Source organism: Henckelia pumila, chromosome 1 (assembly GCF_033568475.1).
Source record: "Henckelia pumila isolate YLH828 chromosome 1, ASM3356847v2, whole genome shotgun sequence".
In the NCBI taxonomy this organism is placed as follows: Eukaryota; Viridiplantae; Streptophyta; class Magnoliopsida; order Lamiales; family Gesneriaceae; genus Henckelia; species Henckelia pumila.
This window is the reverse complement of record NC_133120.1, coordinates 146,773,761-146,797,335: the sequence shown is the minus strand read 5'-3', so window position 1 is coordinate 146,797,335 and position 23,575 is coordinate 146,773,761. Positions and strand designations below refer to the sequence as shown.

Genomic DNA, 23,575 nt, shown 5'->3' with positions numbered 1-23,575 from the left:
AACAGTTCCTGTGGGATCGATACTTGGACTCTCTGTCAACTTTACTATTACTTGACCTAGTACGCTTGCCAGTAGATTTATATCACACCGATTTAGCCGGTCAAGTGTTTGGCGCCGTTTTCGGGGGGTTGTTTAGTTAATATTAAGATAGATTATATGTTTGAGACTAGACAATTTTTTTATTGTTATTTATTTATTAATTTTATTTTATTTTTTGCTTGTGAGAGGTACTTGGAGATGGATCATCAACGGGTATTCACAAGATTTGGCCAACAATACTCAGAGCCATTCTATGCTGTTTGGGGGAGATTCAATGAATTGGCGAACAATTTTCGATGTCATCAGTTTTTGAGCTACACCCTAACTCAGATGTTTTATGGTGGTTTGGATTAGATAACAAGACATTGGGTAGATAATGGAGCTTTAGCAACTGACAGTCACTTGTTCAATAGAGATGAAAACAGTGTGATGCACTTGTTAAATGATATGGCAGATTTTAACTACCATTGACATTGTGATCCTTAACTGCAGGGTTGGAGTCACCAATATCCTCCAGATATCAACCCTAAAAATTTTGCGAACCAACCACCTGTGAAGTGACCCGTAAATAGAATTAATGATTAATGAGTAATTAATCATGTGATCATGTTAAGATTAAGTAAAACATGATTAAGAAGATTTCAAATGGATTAACGGAGTCCAAAAATAGATTCAGAATACTCAAAAATGGTGGGTATGGTTTCGGGAGGTTTGGGCGCTCCGAACATGAGTTCGGAGGGCCCGAAAGTAATCGGAGCCAAGGATCAGAGGCCCGAGGAGTTCGGACGATCCGAAGATCGATCGGACAGCCCGAACAGTAGCCAGCCAGCTGTCTTGAAATAATACGTCATTGGTGATGTCACTGATGGGACTTCGGAGGGTCCGAAGTCAGGATCGGAGGATCTGAACCAGTTCGGAGGATCCGAATTCGAGTTCGGACGGCCCAAACTCCGCCTATAAATATGAGGGCCGAGACTTCATTTGAGGTGCACCAATTCCTCTCTTTTCTCTTGATTCCTAGGCCTTCTAACTCAGATCTAGGGAGATCTAGGCGTCCTATCGGGATTCCGGAAAGGGCGCAGCGATCTAGACGTCGTAGCGAAGCTGTGGCATAGTTTTGAGGCTATCCACAGCAAAGGGCTAACGACGGACGCAGGTATAGCTTTGGCTTCCTAAAAATATTTAGGAGTATGCTATAGCTTAGTTAAGTCTTTTAGAGCTTAATTAGTGATGCATGGGTATTTTCATTGTAGTAGCAGTAGTCTGGACTAGTAGGCTTGGAGTCTAGACCAGCGGAGCTAGGTTTTGACCAACAGTGTTAGAGGTACGTAAGTACTGATCGAGATAGCCGGCATGATATATTTGCATGTATGTTGCATGAGTATGTGCTATATGCTTTATCATGTTTTAGCATGTTTTACCGCCTTAGCACATGCACGATTTTACATATGACTGCATCCCGAGAGATGTGAGTCATTGACAGTCTCCATAGGGAATAGTGATCTCATGTTGGACTCGAGTCAGGTATGACAGTTTCCATATGGGACTTGTATCTTGTTTTGGATTCAAGTTAGGATGGGGTTGGCTCAGCCCTGATATAGAATATACGAGTACCCCGCGGAGTCAATCTCTAGCCGGTACTGTATATTCCAGGCGCCATGAGCAAGTGTTTTACCTGGGATTTTAAATCATCTGTGTGCGCATATTTGTACATATATCATTGCTTATGTATTGAGCGTTGCCGCTCACGCCCCTGTGTTTGGGTATTGTGGTGTACCTTGTGGCGGGGCAGGTTTGAGGCTGGACGGTCCAGGCGGCTCTCAGCAGGATTGAGGATCTGAGAGTGTGATGTTTTAGAGGGTAGGGATTTGTTTACCTTGGACCTTTGATTTGGTTGTATAATGGTATTTATACACTTATGATATCGTCGGTTGTATTCTGACGATTGGATTTGTTGTATTTTAAATTATCCGCTCCTTACACTTTAAGTAATATTGCATGCGCTTTATTATAACTCTGATTAGGTAGTGGATCCGGGTTGGGTCACTACACTTTTTGGTATCCGATCGCATTGCCCTGGGAATTACGTAAAGCGGATTAAGTTATTATCTTTTATTGTGTAACAGATGACAGATTACGATGAGAGCCACGATAGCGGAGGTGGCGGTCGATGGGGCGATCCGAATGATCGTAGACGTCGTCGAGGCCAGCATGAGGAGCGCAAACGAGTGAGCATGCGCAGGTTTAAGGAGGTTAGCCCGAAGCCCTTGACAGGTGGTGAGAAGCCTAAGGAGGGTGAGGATTGGCTCGAGAGGATAGAGCAGTGTTTTCAGGAGTTTCGTTGCACAGACGAGGATAAGATGGAGATTCTTGCCTTTATGCTTGAGGGTTGAGCGAGGAAGTGGTGGAGATCTACTTCCGCACCATTCATAGCAGCGAGAGGAGTAGCTACGTGGGGCGAGTTTCGTACAGCTTATCAGAGACTATATTTCCCTTCAGCTCTTCGACAGGCGAAAACCAGTAAGTTACTGAGTCTGCGACAGGGTACGATGACGATCGAGGAGTACCAGCAGAAGTTCCTTGATCTGCTACCTTATTGTCCTCACATTGATGATAGTTCTATAGCAAAGTACGACCATTTCCTTCAGGGTCTGAACCCTGAGATTCATCGGATGGTTGCTGTTGGCAGTGATATGACCTACGAGGGCTTGGTGGACCATTGTCGCCAGGCGGAGGACAGTATCCGAAGGAACAGGAGACTCTTCTCTTCTTCTTCTAGAATAGAGAGTTCTAGTCCTTTGGGTCCAAAGGGTCAGTCTTTCAAGAAGACAGGAGGTGCTTCTTCTTCTTCATCTGGATCCAGCGGAGTGCATCGTTTTGGTGGACAGAGACCGAACCGATGTATTCAGTGCAGACGCAGACATCCTCCAGGACAGTGTGGTTGATCGACCAGTGCATGTTTCTAGTTTGGCCAGGAGGGTCACATGAAGAGGGATTTTCCGATGCTGATTGGGGCAGCGAGTGGTTCAGGAGGTTCTCAGGAATCTGTTCAGCCACCTCAGTTCCAGCAGCCACCTTTTCAGCAGCAGTATTCGCAGCAGCATCAGTAGCCGCAGCAGTCTCAGCGGCAACATGCTCAGACTCCTTCTCGAGGTCATTCTTCTTTGCGGCCACGTGCCCAGGGTCAGGTCTTTGCCCTTAACCAGGAACAAGAAGAGGCTGACAGTGATCGGATGATCGCAGGTATCTGTATTTTGTGTGGTTTTCCTGCATATATTTTGATTGATACTAGTGCATCGCATTCTTTCGTATCAGCACGTTTTGCTAAGAAGTATAAGCTGTCATTCATTCTTTTAGACGTCTTGCTAGTAGTTTCTACTCCTATGGGTAGCGAGGTTTTAGCCAAGCGTCTAGTTGTGGGTTGTGTTTTGGATTTTGAGGGGCATCAGCTTAGTGCTAACCTGATGGTTCTAGCTATGGAGGATTTCGATTGCATCATTTGGATAGATCTCTTGACTACCTACCACGCGATAGTAGACTGCTATCAGAGATTTGTTCAGTTTCGACCAGAGGATAACGAGTCTTGGTGTTTCTATGGTGAGGGAGCGCAACCCCCAATGCCAGTGGTTTCTGCTCTGAAGGCCCGACGTGCTTTAGAGTCTGGCGGGGAAGGCTACCTTATCTACGCCATTGATGCATCCTTGAAGGGACCAGACATCCAGGAGATACCAGTGGTTCGTGATTTTCCAGATGTGTTTTCGGAGGAAATTACAGGTTTGCCTCCAGTACGGGAGATCGAGTCTGGCATTGAGTTACTGCCAGGGAGTGCACCGATTTCCAGAGCTCCTTATCGTTTAGCGCCATCAGAGATGAAAGAGCTGCATGAGAAATTGCAAGATCTTCTTCATAAGGGCTACATTTGACACAATGTTTCTCCATGGGGAGCCCCAGTGCTGTTTGTCAAGAAGAAGGATGGTTCGATGTGGTTGTGTATCGATTACCGTCAGTTGAATCAAGTGACAGTGAAGAATAAGTATCCTCTTCCGCGGATAGATGATCTCTTTGATTAGTTGCAGGGTACTTCTGTCTATTCAAAGATTGATCTTTGGTCTGGGTATCATCAGTTGCGAGTTTGGCAGAAGGATGTTCCTAAGACAACATTTCGTACACGGTATGGACTCTATGAATTTCTAGTGATGCCGTTTGGTCTGACGAATGCTCCAGCTGTTTTTATGGATCTAATGAACAGGGTGTTCCGCGACTTTTTGGATAAGTTCGTGGTAGTGTTCATCGATGATATCTTGGTTTATTCTCGCAGCATGGATGAACATGTCTATCATATATACACTGTACTCCAAGTTTTGAGAGAGAGGCAGTTGTATGCGAAGTTGAGCAAGTGTGACTTCTGGATCAACCGAGTTATATTCCTTGGTCATGTCATTTCTCAGAACGGCGTATCTATTGACCCTATCAAGACAGAGGCTATTCTGAATTGGTCGCGTTTGACTACAGCTTCTGAGATTCGTAGTTTCCTTGGTTTGGCAGGGTACTACCGACGTTTTGTGGAGAACTTCTCTCAGATAGCTTGGCCTTTGACACAGCTGACGAAGAAATATGCTTCTTTCGTGTGTTTTGATGCTTGTGAAGATAGTTTTTGTGAGTTGAGACGTCGTTTGACGACAACTCCAGTTCTTGCTTTGCCGTCTGGATCAGGTGGGTTTGTAGTCTACACTGATGCTTTGCTCCAGAGTTTGCGGTGCTTGTTGACTCAGAATGGCCACGTGATTGCGTATGCTTCCAGACAATTGAAACTCACGAGGATAACTATCCCGTACATGATCTAGAGCTTGCAACCATTGTCTTTGCTCTGAAGATATGGCATCACTATTTGTACGGAGAAAGATTCGAGATCTTCATCGATCATAAGAGTTTGAAGTATCTGTTCACTCAGGCTGAGTTTAACATGTGACAGCGTCGTTGGATGGACCTGTTGAAGGATTATGATTGTGAGATCAAGTACCATCCAGGTTCTTCAAACCCCATTGCTGATGCGCTTAGTCGCAAGGTTTATGTGAGTTCCCTTCGTACCAGTTCGGTTTCGAAGGCAGTGGAGGAGTGTTGTTATTTGGGATTCACGTTACGTCATAAGAAAGAACAACAAGGGATTCGTGTTTCTTTTGTTCTTGCATAGCCAGCCTTGTATCAACGAATCCGAAAAACTCAGAATTCTGATCTGAGGACTCAGAAGTTAGCCCGTTTGGATGAGGGTGGAAATACTTTTGGTTTTCATATGCAAGGAGACAATCTATTGTGTCTTTCTGGTCGAGTAGTGGTACCCGAGGATTCTGCTTTGAGGGAAGAGATCTTATCACAAGCTCACCGCAGTAGATTTTCTGTACATCCAGGCAACATGAAGATGTATAAGGATCTTCGCACTCGATTTTGGTGGAAAGGGATAAAGCGCAGTGTTTATCAATTTGTATCCCGATGCCTTGTGTGTCAGCAGGTCAAGGCAGAGTTTAGACGACCCGGAGGGTTACTTCACAGCTTAGAGATTCCTGAGTGGAAGTGGGAGCATGTGACGATGGATTTTGTCACCCACTTGCCTATGTCTTCCAGGAATTGTGATGTTATTTGGGTTGTTGTGGATCGATTATCGAATTCAGCACATTTTCTTCCCTATAACCGCGATTATACCTTTGATAGGATGACTCAATTGAATGTATGGGAGATCATTAGATTGCATGGAATTCCATTGAGCATTGTCAGTGATAGAGATCCGAGATTCACCTTGAGATTTTGGGGTAGTTTCCAGCGAGCCCTTGGTACTACTTTGAGCTTGAGTATGACTTATCATCCAGAGACAAACGAACAGTCCGAGTGTACTATTCGCACTTTAGAGGATATGATTCGCGCAGCGGTGATGGATTTCGGTCCAGCGTGGCACGATCATTTACCATTGGTGGAGTTCGCTTACAACAATAGTTTCTATCGCAGCATTGACATGACACCATTTGAGGCTCTTTATGGACGACGTTGTCGTACACCACTCTTTTGGGACGAGGTTGGCGAGCGTCAGGTTGAGGGTCCTCAGATGATTCAGCAGATGACTGATGCAGTGGAGTTGATCCGACGCAGGATTAAGGCAGCCCAGGATCGACAGGCTAGCTACGTGAACACTCACCGGAGGCCGTTACACTTTGAGGTAGGAGAGCATGTATTCTTGCGTGTGTCACCTTTCCGGAAGGTGATGAGGTTTGGTCGCAAGGGTAAGCTGACACCGAGATTTATTGGTCCTTTTGAGATTCTCGAGAAGGTTGGGGACGCGACTTATCGTCAAGCATTGCCACCAGATCTTTTGGGGATCCATGATGTGTTCCACGTGTCCTTATTGAGACAGTACGTGGCGGATGAGTCGCAGATTTTGCATCCGACCGAGGTACAATTAGATCAGGATCTGTCGTATGTGGAGAGACCCCTACGGATTATGGACAAGAAGGACAAGGTATTTCGTAACAAGCGTATACCGTTGGTGATGGTATAGTGGCAGCGCAGAGGTACAGAGGAAGCTACTTGGGAGTTAGAGAGCCGGATGCGAGCCGAGCACCCCAAGTTATTTTGAGATTTTGTACTTCTTTGTATTGAGTTTGTACTTGTTCAGTTGTAATAAAGAACATTCGTGTTGAGTTCTGTATTTTTCCTCTGACTTCAAATTTCGAGGATGAAATTTCTTAAGTGGGGGAGAATGTAGTGACCCGTAACCAGAATTAATGATTAATGAGTAATTAATCATGTGATCATGTTAAGATTAAGTAAAAAATGATTAAGAAGATTTCAAATGGATTAACGGAGTCCAAAAATAGATTCAGGACACTCGAAAATGGTGGGTATGGTTTCGGAAGGTTCGGAGGGCCAGAACGTAATCGAAGCCAAGGATCGGAGGCCCGAGGAGTTCGGACGATCCGAAGATCGATCGGACGGCCCGAACAATAGCCAGCCAGCTGTCCTGAAATAATACGTCATTGGTGACATCACTGATAGGACTTCGGAGGGTCCGAAGTCAGGATCGAAGGATCCGAACCAGTTCGGAGGATCCGAAGTCGAGTTCGGACGGCCTAAACTCTGCCTATAAATATGAGGGCCGAGACTTCATTTGAGGTGCACCAATTCCTTTCTTTTCTCTCAATTCCTAGGCCTTCTAACTCAGATCTAGGGAGATCTAGGCGTCCTATCGGGATTCCGGAAGTGGTGCAGCGATCTAGACGTCGTAGCGGAGCTGTGGCCTAGTTTTGAGCCTATCGACAGCAAAGGGCAAACGACGGACGCAGGTATGGCTTTGGCTTTCTAAAAATATTTAGGAGTATGCTATAGCTTAGTTAAGTCTTTTAGAGCTTAATTAGTGATGCATGGGTATTTGCATTGTAGTAGCAGTAGACTGGACTAGTAGGCTTGGAGTCTAGACCAGCGGAGCTTGGTTTTGACCAGCAGTGTTAGAGGTACGTAAGTACTGACCGAGATAGCCATAACGATATATTTGCATGTATGTTGCATGAGTATGTGCTATATGCTTTATCATGTTTTAGCATGTTTTATCGCCTTAGCACATGCACGATTTTACGTATGACTGCATCCCGAGAGATGTGAGTAATTGACAATCTCCATAGGGAACAGTGATCTCATGTTGGACTCGAGTCAGGTATGACAGTTTCCATATAGGACTTGTATCCTATTTTGGATTCGAGTCAGGATGGGGTTGACTCGGCCCTGATATAGAATATACGAGTACCCCGCGGAGTCGCTCTCTAGCCGGTACTGTATATTTCTAGCGCCATGAGCAAGTGTTTTACCTGGGATTTTAAATCATCTGTGTGCGCATATTTGTACATATATCATTGCTTATGTATTGAGCTTTGTCGCTCACACCCCTGTGTTTGGGTATTGTGGTGTACCTTGTGGCGGGGTAGGTTTGAGGTTGGACGGTCCAGGCGGCTCTCAACAGGATTGAGGATCCGAGAGTGTGAGGTTTTAGAGGGTAGGGATTTGTTTACCCTTAACCTTCGATTTGGTTGTATAATGGTATTTATACACTTATGATATCGTCGGTTGTATTCTAACGATTTGATTTGTTGTATTTTAAATTATCCGCTCCTTACGCTTTAAGTAATATTGCATGCGCTTTATTATAACTCTGATTAGGTAGTGGATCCGGGTTGGGTCACTAAAACTTGATCATCAAGAAGAGTGTATAGGCGTTCTGAGGATCATGTGGCTAAGTTGGAGAACATTGTGCGACAACAGACAGAGATAAATCGGTTCTTCGGAAGCCGCATCAAACTTTTGAGTATTTTGGATGAACAGATTGCGCTTCTTAGAGAACCTATTTCTGAAATCTGCCAAGAGAATGAAGAAATTGAGCAAGATCAAGAAGAACTATCAATTGAGGAATCATCTTGTGATGATGAGCCAACAATGAAATTGGAGGAGGAAGACACATACAAGGCTACAGATTTTACCTCGTCAATGGTTGTTCCATGTACACCGTTAGAAGATACGTTCTTTCCATTGACGTCAACTCCACAATATTGCATCCTCTATGAGCTTCAACCTAGATTCGGAGTCTCCTTCCAAAATAAAAAATTCATGTCGAGTATTGTTGGACCGACAAGCTTAAACTTCATATATCACGCCAAGCTTAAGGGCGGAGGAAATCAAAACCCATACGTAGAGTCATATGATTCTTTCTATGGGCAGAAGCCGCTCTTTGATGGTTGCTTCTGCATAGTCGGGCTGTAGACTATAAATTTAGCGCTGACTGGGAGGCAACCCAGTGTTCTTTACTTTAATTTTTAGTTTCTTTTTGCGTTTTTTTATTTTTATCTATTTTTTATTTTTGTTTCTTTCCCATGCCAGTTGGTCATGCCTGCCAATATATCTAGACTAATGCTACCTTACCCAGCGGATATCGTCAAGAAGGAAGAGGATGAATAGAAAACCAGGGGAGTGTTATTGTTGTTTTCATTGTGTTTTTGGTCGTCTTTGCATTTGTGTGTTTGTATGCATTCTGTTCATTGTTGTGAAGAATTGAGGGCAATGCTTTGGATAAGTATGGGGGGAGGGGGGGTAGACTAGTTTATTGCATTGGTTATTGTGTTGTTGTTTAGTTATTATGTTTTGTGTTCATTCTGTTTGCATTCATTTGATTTAGTTTTTGTGTTTGGTTCGTAATCATGCATATCATTTTGTTGTTGTTTGTGTTGTCTTGCATGATTAGGACGAGTCATGGTAGCTTATGATGATGAAGTTTATTTGAAAAAAAAAATGGATTTTTGAAAAAAATTTGCTCTTGACTGGACATGAGAAACTGTAGGTTGAACCGTGAATATTTATAAGCACTTGTGTTAGACCAGTAGAGTGTAACGAAAGATTTGATAAAGTTTCTGTCTGTTTGACCATTGCACGACAATAGGTGGTTTGTGGATCTTGATTGTGTTCTATGAATTTTGATGAGGCTCTAGTTTACACCTATGATCTTGGGCGCACCTAGAAAAAAAAAATTTTACAACTCCATCCGGGCTTGGACAATGATTGAAATCCTAATCATTGCTCCATAGCTAAGTTTGCGGGTAAAATGGGGTTGATGCTCCATCCGGGCTATAGATGAGGGGATTAAAAAAAGAGAAAGATTTTTCGTATCCTAGCCAGTTATAGCTAAGTAAGCGGGTAATTATTGGGGCTAAAGCAATACCGGATGCAAAATCCGGAGGTGTGTAATTCATTATCTCAAGGGAGGTGAGTTTAGTCTAGAGGTCATTGGACGGAATGGGCACTTGAAGAGTGAAACTTGTACTAATTTGTCATAGGTCGCTAAGCAGTTTTGAAACGAATTCGGTCTAAGTTGTATGAAACTGGAATGACAGTTCACACACACACGTTCACGTTAAACCGAAGGTGTATTATGAAAAGTTGAGAGCGTCGGTGATTTTGTTTTTGTGATTGAACTTCTCGGAGGCTGTGCACTCTCATGAATCGTCCTTACTTATGTTTTTGTGTGCATATTGTTTTTGCATATCTTTCTCGAGGGCGAGCAAGGTTTAAGTATGGGGGTGTTGATAAGTGCATTTTGTGTGCATTATTTCGTGATAGGTTTATGTCTATTTTATGTGCATTCATGTTGTTTTATGTGTTTTTATGTGTTTTAGTGCATGTGTGTGTATTTCTCTCCTCGGGTTAATTTTGTAAGAAAATGAATTGTTGAAGAGTGAATTACGGAGTAGCTTTGTTCAAAAAATCAAATTTATTTTTAGAGAGAACCAAATCTGATCTTCGCCGTTCCGAATCGAGTTCAAGATGTTTTAAATCTTCTTTCCAAATTTCAACTCGATCCAACGGCTAGATCTCAAGATATGAATTTTTCAAAATCGTCGCTCGCAGCAGAAATTTTGAGTTGCGCACGCGCGAGAATTGAGCTCGCGCGCGCGCGAGTTGCTGATCCAAACTCTGTTTTTTTGTTCTGCGCGAGCGCAAGGCTTCTCCAGGCGCGCGAGCGCGTGTTCCGGCTTCAGATTTGTTCCGAAAAGTCCTTGTTTTGGAAGGAAATTATTTTGTATGGGTTTCGGACCATATAAATAAAAGATATATCATATTTTGGGGGTTCCGAAGTTCCAGAAGGCAGAGAGATTACACAAGGGAGAAGGCGGCTGCTATAGGCTTGGGAGAGAAGATTTTTTTTCTTTCTTTTGTTATTTTTTCTTAATTTTTGTTTAATTCTAGTTTCAATTATTGAGTAGTTTGTTTTCAACCAAGACGGCATGATTGGGCCGAACAAATTCATGTAGAAAACTTGGATGTTTGTTTGAGACTTTTCAAAGTTGATTTTATTTTATTGATTGTCAGATTTATATTTGTCTTGTGAATAGTCTGATCAACTTTTTGCTTGCACGTTAATCGATTCCAAGTTGATAGAGGAGATTTTGATTTTGATCACTTTGATAATCATCATATTGTAAAACTAACTAGAAATAGAATTCGGTTTCAGTGTGCGATTTGGGTGTAAACTGAATTTTCAAAAATATTTAATGCATTCAAATTTGATTAGAATTACGAAAGATTAGTTCGTCAATATTTGAATAGGTTTGATTGTTCTAGAAATAGACCTTTGAACAAATTAGGAGAATTCTCGTGAATTAAGATTAAATCTGAGTCCTGAATCGACTACTTGTTACATGATTTGTTCGGTACCTACGTGTGTCTTGGTTGTCTTTGTTTTAATTATTTTTATCTTTAGTTATTTTTATTCTTATTTCTTAATAATTTTTTATTTTATGTTCTTATTTTATTTAATTCAAAATCCATTCTATTATTTTGTCTAGATTAAGTAAAATAATTAAATCTTGAGAATTGACAACAGTTCCTGTGGGATCGATACTTGGACTCTCTGTCTACTTTACTATTACTTGATCTGGTATGCTTGTCAGTAGATTTATATTACACCGGTTTAGCCGGTCAGCCATGCATATGTTATATTCATGTTATCTCATTTTAGAAGTACATTTTATTCAAATTAAAGGCACAAGTATTTTATTATCAAGCTATTTTTAATCTGTTTGTGCTTGTATTTATGTAGTACTCGTTATCCCCCCATATTCTTGTTGAGTCTTTTAGACTCACTACACTTATTGTTTTCGGGTGAGGAGTATTTCTTTGAGATTGTGGGGTAGGACTATCGAGAGGACTGTGATGCGGGCACGACACATCCCTCTGACCATTCCAGTCTTCCGCAAAAGTTTATTTTAGCACTTTAAAGTCTTTCATCTTGTTAATTTAGTAAATGTAAATGTAAAGATAATATTCTTTAGAATTATTTATGGGCATGTAAATATGTAATCGCTTAATCTTTTGATGTTAGAAATGTCTAATCTTTTCTCCGGTTCTCGTTCCTTTCTCGGTCTAGTTTATTTAATGTTGTTGTTTGAATTTTTTTAAACTTGCTTTCTGTGATAGGTGGTTGGTTATATGAATAGTTAGGTCATGCCGAAATTTTTTTTAAATATTTTTTTTAAAAAAATCCATATTTTATTTAGTTAATTTAATGTAGAGTTAGGGTCGTTTCAGTTGGTATCAGAGCATGGTTTTGGTTTGGGTTGTTCCTACTGCCGGTTGCAAGAAACTCGAGAAGTCTCGCCTCAAAGTTTTTAAGTTTTAATGAATTTTATATGGTAGTTGTAATTGATTTATTACTTTAAATTTTTTGATGTCACCTTATTTTTAAAATATTTTCAAAACTAGATGTTTAATTTAATTAAGTGTGTAGTTTAGTGTTTATTTTTGTTTAAAACTTCTTTTATAATTTAAAGTGTATTATTTGACTGTTTATTTTCGTAGCATGCGGTTCCATGTTAAATGGAGTTGGTGTACCAATATTCCTCCAATTGTGGGCAGTACATGGTTGTTGTTTGAGTTATTAAGTAGTGTTAGTAATTTTGATGAGGTTGTAGGAGTTTGTTGGAAGATATCAAATCTGCGCATTAGGAGATACTAATTGTTGGGTCCTTGTTGTAATTTATTTTTCTCATAATAGATTTTTGTCAGATACCACTAAGCGAATAGTTTGTTTAAGAAATTGATAATGCGTATGTTTTGGTCTGTTCAGTTAATGAATCAAAACTCGTATGAAGACTTGGGATATGAACTTGGTTTTAATATTATTATGGATAGTTTGAATTTTATTTGTTTATTTGGGCAGGTAAGATTTTTGGAAATTGTGAGTCGGTTACTGCGAGCCTTTCAATTATGTGAACTACTACTCCGATCGTCATTTCCTTTTTCTTTTGTGCTCAAATCCGTTACAACATATACCTTGTGTATCAGAAATTTCTTTGCACATCCTTTGTTCATTTATGAATTTTTCAGACATCAGTCAATGTTGTATTCAGCCACTTTGACCTTGGTTGAACTTCTTAATAAAATTTTGTTCATGTTTTATACTTCTTGAAATTTTTCTTCGGTTCTAGAGTCACATGTTGATGTGAGTAAGATTCAATTTTTTTTTCTTTTTGGTAATCTACTCATGTTGTGTAGCTAACATCTGATTTTATTTTGAGGTCGTTGTTTCCCCTGATTATTAACTTGTGTAAACTTCTCTCGACTGAAGTCACACTGACTGCCTTAATTATTCCTTGATTGTTTGAGAATTATTTCATTAACCATGGGTGAATGATCACAAGATTTGTATCTTGTTGGCTCATATTTATTATTCATGGAGCCTCTATTATTATTCACTCATCCCTAGAATTTAATTATGAGTGAGTTGTTTTCACTTATCTAGATTTTTACTTTCAGCTCGTTTGTTTGTAATGCTTGCATTATTTCATTTCGTATTAAGCAGAATTACTTGTGCATTTGTTTCCTTTCATGATCCATCATGGTGGATTATTTGGGTGAATCATAGTTTCAAATTATCATTTCTATTCTTGTGTAGAGAATCGACTCGTAACCGCTTTGTAAGTGTTTAGACCGTTGGAATTTAGTATTAGTATTAGATAGAATCCTAAGTTATCATTGTGTTATGAGAAATGACGACTACTAATTATATCTAGTTCTAGCGAGAAGACTACTAGTTAGTAAATTATTTGAATGAGTTGTTTCCATTTTAAATAGGATCGTTAAGAGTAAACAGATGATTTTTGGTAAGCTGAATGGGTGAACAGTTACAAGATAGGAATTTGAGTCATCCCTAGAGACTTTTGGGTACTTTATATTAGCATTCTAAGATTTTATGAATGTCAACCAGTAAGGCTATTGCACCAACTATGGGAATAGAGTGATGAATAGAATATTTAGGAAGTTTTCTGGATAAGCGATAGATTTACTTACCTGTGAAATGCTAAGGTACTGGGGGGAGTAATTAGAAAGCATTTACGATCGGGTTACAAACTCTTCAAGGTGTCTGATTGGGTACTAAGTTCTTGAAATATGAATTCAGGTTGTATATATAATAATTTGGGAATTTTTGGATTTTCAGACATGCTGTCAAGTTGAACTAGAGATTTGAGATATGAATTCAGGTGATCTGTTAGAATTATTTAGTGCTTAGAGACCGTTTAATCCAATAAGTGGATGATAACTCGTGGTATATTTTTACTTGAGGTGTAAATTATGGATTTCTTAGTCGTTGCGTAAGGGATTGAACATATGCCCAGGACCATTAAGTGTAGCACTACTAATAAGTGGCTTAGACCTTTAGAATTTCAAAATGGATATTAAGTTGTTCTTGAAGGTATCATTGTTCCGTAATACTACCGATTTTGGAACATAATGAAATTTACTCGTTTTGTCGGTTCTTATGCGATTGCCGAGGAGATAGGTAATTTGTTTTATATGTTGAGCTGGCGCAGAGTTGTTAGTGACGCATGATGGGTTTCATGTGTCGTTGTTTTAGAAGTACGAGTTAGAATCATCTCGTATCTTGAGGTCTATCGAGGTAGAATTGTATAGTCTTTTAGCTATTCTATTTAGAAAGGTTTAGTGTTAGTTGCTAAGAATTTTGTGAACTGGTGAATTTCTTAAGAATTCGAGTTCTAGATCATATATGTTAAGCTTAATCGATAAATAGGCATTAAGCGTAGTTTCGTTGTTAGAAAGTGTTTTTTTATTTATGGTCGAAGTTGAAATGAATTATTTATTGGTTATACGGAATCTACTGCTTGAAGCGGTGATTAGGTATTTAAGGTGATCGAACTAAGGAAATTATCGGATATTTTAGGACTTTAGGTGACGAATTAAAACTTTTACAGTCACATGGGAACAATGATTAGAAATTTCTCTTAGGCTACAATCATTTGGGGATAGATAGGAATTTGAAAATTTATTTCGCAGTGGGAGTAAGACAGCTCCTTGTTTGTAGGTGTCGATTAGTATCAGAGTGGCGCAGCGAAAACTGATTTGGGCAATCTCACGTGGGTGCAAAGTTGGTAATTTAGTGTTGAACTGGTCTAGGGTATTCGAACCCAGTTAATAAGTCTTGAATTTTGAGGACGAAATTCCATTTAAGGGGGGAAGGAATTATAGCACCTAAAATCCAATCTACTAAATCGCATGCATTAAATTAAATAAATATTAGAATTTTTATTTTTAAGTTTAATTGTTTTAAATTCTTTACTTGAATTATGTGCTATTAAAATATTTTATTATTTATTCAAATGATTTTATTTTACTGACTATTTAATTAATATTTTTAATTGTTTAAGTTTATCTGTCTAAATAATTTTATTGTGCAATTTAAATTGTGTTAATATTTTAAAGGTTTAGGTTTTTCTTATTTAAATGATTTTTATTTTAATTGTTTAGCATATTCTTTAAAATGATTTTAACTGTTTAGCTTATTTGGTTAAATATTTTTGAGTGTCCAACTTATTTATTCTAAATAGTCTAAGTTTAGCGGTCAGTTATTTTAAATTATTTTAAAATATTTTAAATATTTAGCTTATTTATTTAAATCCATTTTAATTGTCCAAATCATTTTAAATGTTTTTATTTCTGCTTGTGTATTTATTTAAATTGCTCCTAAACGTTAGTTTAATTTGTTTAAAATTATTTTAATCGTTCTGCTTGTTATTTAAATATTTTATTCGTCACCGTGACATCAGAATATTTAAAGTGTTTAAATTCTTGGATATTGAAGCTTGTATTTTTATTTAGTGCAATTTAATTTGTAGTCCTAATTGCTAGATTGGTTTAGCACTTTTCATGAAATTCATACCCTCCCATTTTTTTTCAGGGTTTGCCTACCTATACACTAAAACTTATGCACACACACACATTGCATCCGAGATTGCCCTGTTCTTCAAGGAACCCGTCGGCATACCATTTTCTTCATTTAAGCTCCTCAATCTTGGTTTCCTGCTCCGGTGAGTCACTCCTAGCAAGCTGGACAAGCCGGTTTCAGCTCACGATTGGATCCTAGCAGCTCACGGCCATAGCTCATCGGGCTCTCGTGTTCTTTGATTTCTATTTCCTTATCTTCTAGCATAGGCAAGATTATGGTTTCTTGTTCTCACCTAGTAAATCATTATATTCTGTGTGGTATTTTCCGAAGCATTCGAAATCCCTAAGCATATTTAAGACCTGTTCGAGAAATCCATTTATGCCCTGCTCGATTTTCTTAGCTCAAGGTTCCTGTTGCATTCTTGCTTGAGAAATCATGGTATTATATTTGTTGTTGAGCTTTCTTTGAAATGTATATGAACTTGGAATGTTACTGCATCGAGGCCATGTTACCACCAAAAAACTCTGTTACCCCGATAAAATATTTCCACCCGAGCCCGTTTATAATGGGTTTACCTAGCATAGCCCAAGGTGGTAGGGTCCAGTCCAGTCCAAAGCTATGTTGGGCTTTGTCATGACCTGGGCTGGTCATAATGAGCCGAGCTAGGTTATGCTTCAATGGGCCGACCGGGGCTGGGCCCAGTATGCTGTACGCATCTTTTTTTCGAGTGAGACTCTGATACATGTGGGATAAGTATGGATCTTCTCAAATATTCACAAGATAGAGATAAACTTAAGAAGAGTCCAATGGATGAAGAGTCCTAGTCCAGGATGTGTTATAATTCTACTAGGTAACTTATTCTATTTTTTCCTATAAATACAGGTACTGCTATGGTTTTATTCATTATTCATTACTCACTTTTACATTCACGTACTCATATCTCTCATTCTCGCATTAATCATACCCTCTGCCTTCAAGACACTGACTTAGGCATCGGAGGGGTCACGCCGAAAACACTTTCGGCACCCCTTGACCTAGCTGTTGCTTGTGCAGCTCTGCCATACCCGACCCGACCTGCTCTATGGAATTGGAGGATCCATTCTACCAGACCGAACCCGAGGTAAAATTCCGACATCATCAATTGGCACCGTCTGTGGGAATTTGCAGAAAAAGAGTTTTGATGGCTGATCAGAATGGAAATCATCCTAATTTAGAGTTGTTAATAGCTCAGGCTGTTCAGAGGGCTTTGGCAGAGAGGGATGAGGCAAATATTCCGCACCCCGATCATAATGCCCACCTCGAGGAGATCAAAAAATTGAAGGAAGAAATGGAGTAGCTCTGGAAGAAGCAGGCCGGGTACCTAGCTACCACAATCAGAAACATTCCTTTTACTCAGGAGATATTGGACGCTGACCTTCCCAAACAATTTAAATTGCCCCACGTCGGGGAGTACGATGGTAAAGGCGATCCAGAGGAACATTTAGCACGCTTTGAGAATGCAGCTCTGCTGCATAAATATTCGGATCCGATCAAGTGTAGGGCTTTCCTTACTACTCTCATAGGACCAGCCCAGCAATGGTTCAATACGTTACGCGCTGGGGAGATCAAGGAATTCAAGGATTTTAGCAAATCCTTTTTGCATCACTTTGCTAGTAGCAAAAAGCATCCTACCACTACTTTCAGTCTCTTTGCAATCAAACAACGGGAACATGAAAATTTGATGGCATACATTCGAAGGTTTAGTGCCTTGGCTCTCGAGGTACCCATGGCTACCCCAGACCTGCTCATCAGCGCTTTCATGCAAGGGCTGGATACAAAAGATTTTCTTAAATCTTTAATAAAAAGGCCGTCGGAGACGTATGAGGAATTACTTGCCCGAGCTGAGAAATATGTCAACATGGAAGAGATTCAGGTCTCGCGAGCAGCTGTGAAGAGGGAGCGACCAAAAAGTTCAAAGGGCAATAGGGTTCCGAGCAATGGGACAGGAATGGGACAACCATTCCGACCTGCTCTGTTGGGAGAATTCAGCTCTTTCACTCCCTTGCGCATGAGTAAAGTCCGAGCCCTCCAAATTTGTGATGATCGGAAGCTCACACAAAGGCCTCCATGGACCGAGAAGGGACCTCGGAACAGGGAGTCAGATAAATATTGTCTCTTTCATAATGAGTATGGGCATATTACTGAGAACTGTCGTCAATTAGATCAAGAGATTGAAAGAATAATACAACAACATGCTGAATTAAAAAATATATTGAGCCGTCAAGAGGGATATCGCCCGAACAAGAGACAGCAAGAAAGACCGAGGCAAAGAGCCAGGACTGCTCCTCCCCATGAAGATTTCAATTACCCGAATCAGGGCCAGCCTGACGATGACCGAGCTCATCAAAGACCAGCTCCGCCGGCTAGAGGAATTATAAACATGATTTCTGGAGGCCCTACTGACGGAGATTCCAATCGAGCTAGGAAAACTAGCAGTAGAAAATTAATAAATATGGAGATTGGGAATCAAATCTTCCATACTGGCCCGACCCTCTCCTTTGGTCCAGAAGATTTGAAAGGGGTTTCCAGCAACCATAATGATGCGCTGGTAATAAGGGCCACAGTCGCAAACTATGACGTAGCTCGGATATTCGTGGATTCAGGCAGTTCAGTCAATGTTTTATTCCAAGAAGCAATAAATCAAATGGATTTGGGACAGTACAAGATGGAGCCTGTGGTAACATCACTCTTTGGTTTCACGGGTCATGCCATCCGACCTGTTGGATTAGTCCACCTACCCTTAACTCTTGGAAAAAACAACACTCGCAAAACCCGAATTGTAAGTTTCATTATAGTGGATGCCCCATCCGCTTATAATGCTATACTAGGCAGACCTGCCATGACCACTTTCATGGCTGTGGCATCAGCTCTGCATCAGAAAATGAAATTCCTAGTGGGTAATGAGGTTGGGGAGGTGCAAGGTGATCAAGTTATTTCGCGCAAGTGTTATGTGGAGGAGGTCAGAATAGAGTAAAAAGTAGCCAGGACTGATAACGTCGACCGACCTGGAATTTCTGGCATGGAAAAAATCAACTTGATAGAAGACACATCTGTCGCCACTGAAGAAGAAACTGAAGAAGTAATAATCTCCCCTCCTTTCGGGGTAGTAAAAATTGCTCGAACCCTGGAAACATAGTTGAAGCGAACACTGCTGGAATGCATGCAAAAAAATAAAGACGTCTTTGCATGGTCAGTTTCAGACCTGGTAGAGGTCCATCGGGAAATATCAGAACACAAGCTCAATGTGATAAAAGGTTATCGCCCTATTATTCAAAAGAAACGACACTTTGGTCCTGAAAAGGATGCAGTAATAAAGGAGCAGGTGGACGAGTTACTCAAGGCGGGGCACATTGAAGAAATCCACTTCCCGACCTGGTTGTCCAACATAGTCCTAGTTCCAAAGTCTACGGGAAAATGGCGCATGTGTGTAGATTTTCGAGATTTGAATAAAGCATGCCCTAAAGATTGTTACCCCCTGCCTAGAATCGATCAGCTGGTTGATTCGACTGCAGGGCATGAATTACTCAGTTTTTTGGATGCTTATCAGGGATATCACCAAATTCCCTTGGCAAAAGAGGACAAATACAAAGTGAGTTTTGTCACATCAACTGGAACTTATTGCTATGTGGTCATGCCGTTTGGACTCAAAAATGCCGGGGCAACATATCAGAGACTAATGGACAAAGTGTTCGAGCAACAAATTGGGAAAAACATTGAGGTATACGTTGATGATATCCTGATCAAAACCCAAACTGCAGACCAGTTCATCACCGACCTGGCTCAAACATTCCAGAAATTGAGAAATTATCAATTGAAGCTAAACCCTAGCAAGTGTACTTTTGGAGTCCGGGCTGGTAAATTCCTAGGTTATATGGTTACGAGAAGGGGAATTGAGGCAAATCCTGAAAAAGTCCAAGCTATCATTTCTATGAGCTCGCCCAGAAATGTACAGGAAGTACAAAGGCTAACAGGAAGAATTACCGCATTAGCCCGGTTTATAAGCAGATCAGCAGATAAAAGTTTATCCTTCTTCAAGGCATTGCGAAAGACCAAAAATTTCGAATGGAATGAGGAAAGTGAGAAGGCCTTCTAGGATTTGAAGACCTATTTAAAACAATTGCCCGTGCTGAATAAGCCTATTCCAGGGGAAGAGTTGTTCCTATATCTGGCAGTCACACCCCGAGCAGCCAGTTCAGTCCTGGTCAAGAAGGACGGGGCAAATCATCAGCCTGTTTATTTTGTGAGTCATGTCTTGAAGGGAGCCGAGCTCAATTATTTAACCCAAGAAAAACTTGCCTTAGCTCTGGTAATCACCGCAAGAAAATTACGGCCTTACTTCCTGTCACATCCCATCACCGTGCTCACCAATAGCGTCCTGGGAAAAATTGCAACTAATCCAGATGCATCAGGTAGACTGGTCAGATGGATCACAGAATTGAGTGAGTACGATCTCAATTTTGAACCTCGAATAGCTATAAAAGCTCAAGCCCTGGCTGACTTCTTGGCAGAGACAGTGCAGCTAGAACAAGAAGAGCTATGGAAGATTTTTGTAGATGGGTCATCATGTCAGTCAGGGAGCGGAGCTGGAATCGTGATCATCTCACCTTGGGGTGAAGAAACTAATATATCAATCAGATTGGACTTCAGAGCCTCTAACAATGAAGAAGAATATGAGGCATTGCTACTCGGACTTAAGGCAGCACGGAATTTGGGTATCTCCCGGGCTACTCTATATTCCGATTCCCAACTAGCTATTCAGCAGAGCAACGGAAAGTTTGAGATCAAAGATGATAAAATGAGGAAATATGCTAAGGCATTAGACACAGCTAAGGAAGGATTCACCGAGCTGAATTTAGAGCTAATCTCCCGAGATGAGAACATCAAGGCCGACCATTTGGCTCGCCTAGCTAGTGCATTGAATGATTGGCCTGATCCCATTGTTGCAGGTCGGGAACTTGTGTCTCAGTTGGAGACTCTTGATGATATGCTAACTCAAGTACCAGAAGGGGATTGGAGATATGACATACACACATATCTGACTAAGAAGGAATTACCAAATGATAACAAAAAGGCCAAGGAAGTAAAAAGAAGGGCTCGTCGCTTCGTCATGATCGATCAAATTTTGTTCAAGAGATCTTTCTCTCAGCCCTTGTTAAAGTGTTTAGGCCCTGACGAGGCAAATTACGTATTACGGGAAATTCATGAGGGATCTTGCGGAAGTCACCTGGGCAGTCTTGCCCTAGCTCGCAAAGCTCTTCTTGCTGGTTTCTTTTGGCCTACTATGCGAAAAGACTCCTCAGATCTGGTTCATTCGTGCTATAATTTCCAAAGACACGCTAACCTACAGTGGAGACCTGCAGAATACATGAAGGCAGTGGTGGCTGCTTGCCATTTTGACCAATGGGGGATGGACATAGTAGGGCCATTCCCTGTTAGCACAGGACAAAGGAAATTCTTGTTGGTCGCAGTCGATTACTTTTCCAAATGGGTGGAGGCCGAACCCCTTGCGAAGATTACGGAGAACGAAGTGCTCAATATTTTATGGAAAAATATAGTATGTCGCTTTGGGATCCCTCGCAGGCTAGTATCAGACAATGGGCGACAGTTCTGTGGATCTAAAGTCCAAGCATGGTGTCAAGAAATGAAGATTGAACAGGTTTTTACCTCTGTCGCGTATCCACAGGGGAATGGACAGGTCGAAGTTACCAATAGAACGATAGTCCAAGCTCTCAAGACACGACTGGATGCGGCTAAGGGCAAGTGGGCAGATGAGCTCCCTTCCGTATTATGGTCCTACCGAACTACAACTCGGTCCGGTACAATTGAAACCCCTTTCAGCATGGTATACGGGACTGAAGCTGTGCTCCCAGCAGAGATAGGGCAAGAGAGTGCAAGAATCATGGCGTATGGGGAAAACAATCAAGAATTACGAGCAATGGATCTAGATTTACTTGAAGAAAACAGGTCCCGAGCTGCAATTAGGCTAGCAGCCTATCGCAAATGAATGACCCAAGCATACAACAAAAGAGTATACCCCAAGGTTTTCCAAGAGGGAGACCTAGTTATGCGAAAAATACAACATCAAGGGGAACGAGGAAAGTTAGAAGCTAAGTATGAAGGTCCATTCAAAGTGATAGGAAAAGCCGGAGTAGCCGCATATTACTTGGAAGATGCTCAAGGTAAAAAGGGAAAAAGGCCATGGAACGCGCAGCACTTGAAAAAATATTATCCCTAACAGCTCAGTTCGGGCCTCATCATGTTATCTATTTTTCGCTAAACTGGCACTTAACCAGTTATTTATATTTTTGAAGTTTTCTTGTTTACATTTGGATCATTCCTGTCTAGTGTCAATTTTATTTTGGAAATATGGCGCTGAAAAGTTTTGGTCTGTCTTTATAAAACAATTTTTTGAAACATACTTTGCAAAGCCCAGGCAGGTCTGGCACTCGAAATCCACATCAGTGGTCTCAAAGCCCAGGCAGGTCTGGCACTCAAAATCCACATCAGTGGTCTCAAAGCCCAGGCAGGTCTGGCACTCAAAATCCACATCAGTGGTCTCAAAGCCCAGGCAGGTCTGGCACTCAAAATCCACATCAGTGGTCTCAAAGCCCAGGCAGGTCTGGCACTCAAAATCCACATCAGTGGTCTCAAAGCCCAGGCAGGTCTGGCACTCAAAATCCACATCAGTGGTCTCAAAGCCCAGGCAGGTCTGACACTCAAAATCCACATCAGTGGTCTCAAAGCCTAGGCAGGTCTGGCACTCAAAATCCACATCAGTGGTCTCAAAGCCCAGACATGTCAGGCACTCAAAATCCACATCAGTGGTCTCAAAGCCCAGGCAGGTCTGGCACTCAAAATCCACATCAGTGGTCTCAAATCCCAGGCAGGTCTGGCACTCAAAATCCACATCAGTGGTCTCAAAGCCCAGGCAGGTTTGGCACTTAAAATCCACATCAGTGGTCTCAAAGCCCAGGCAGTTCTGGCACTTAAAACCCATATCAGTATTAGAGCCTAATAGCTGAGCGGGTCCAGCACATCAACTACTTCGGTAGTAAGCAGGTCTAGCATCAAAACAATTTCCATTAACGGTACTTAGAACTTAAAAGTTTAAATTGGGATCGATCTCAAGGGCTGAATTAAGGTTGAACAAATTCATTATCGCCCTGCCGTAATTAAGTCAGTTCGGGCATATATAGGCCGGGACTTCATAAACTTGCGTAAGTTTGCTCAGTTATTAAGTCCGTTCGGGCATATATAGGTCGGGACCTTATAAACTTGCATGATAAGTTTGGTTTCAGTTATTAAACAGTCCGGGCACACGCAGATCGGGGCCTTAAAACAGTCGGACTTGGTAAAATTTCTCGCATTTTGTAAAGAAACCCGAACTAAAAAGAGAATAAGAAATAAACGTTCATTCATAACAACAATGTATCAGCCCGACCTGGGCAATTACAAAAATTGATGACCACGCAGGGTATCATTCATATCATGTTTTTAGACAATTCAGAGCAAGAAGAAGAAATAATCAAGGGGTGGGGGCATCCTGTGGCCTCGAGCTCTGGCCGGGACTTGTTGTTCTCTCCGGCTCGGCCTCCTCGGAATCCTCATCAGGCATGTCATCTAGGGCCTTGGAACAGTCCAGGAAAAGGGCGGGGTGCTCGGTCTCTGAATACCCGTTAGCCCTGAACTGGGCTAAGCACCCTTTAAAACCCTCGTCAAAAAAAGTAGCTGCCT

The 23,575-nt window shown here is 41.1% G+C and overlaps 1 protein-coding gene across 1 annotated transcript; it reads left to right on the top strand.

Annotated features, from left to right (window-relative positions):
- Window positions 1-2,165: 2,165 nt before the first annotated feature.
- On the top strand, window positions 2,166-18,815 carry LOC140874174 (uncharacterized). Its single transcript, XM_073277455.1, has 3 exons — window positions 2,166-2,362; window positions 16,970-17,066; window positions 17,199-18,815. The coding sequence occupies exons 1-3, from the start codon at window positions 2,166-2,168 to the stop codon at window positions 18,813-18,815; spliced, it is 1,911 nt and encodes a 636-aa protein (XP_073133556.1).
- Window positions 18,816-23,575: the final 4,760 nt, after the last annotated feature.

Bases quoted from the DNA above. Each gene is read 5' to 3' on its own strand.
- LOC140874174 (XM_073277455.1), top strand. From the start codon at position 2,166: ATGACAGATTACGATGAGAGCCACGATAGCGGAGGTGGCGGTCGATGG. The intron at 2,363-16,969 runs GTGTTTTCAGGA...GGGAATTTGCAG, and splicing joins TGGCTCGAGAGGATAGAGCA to AAAAAGAGTTTTGATGGCTG. The intron at 17,067-17,198 runs GCAAATATTCCG...CCTTTTACTCAG, and splicing joins CTTTGGCAGAGAGGGATGAG to GAGATATTGGACGCTGACCT.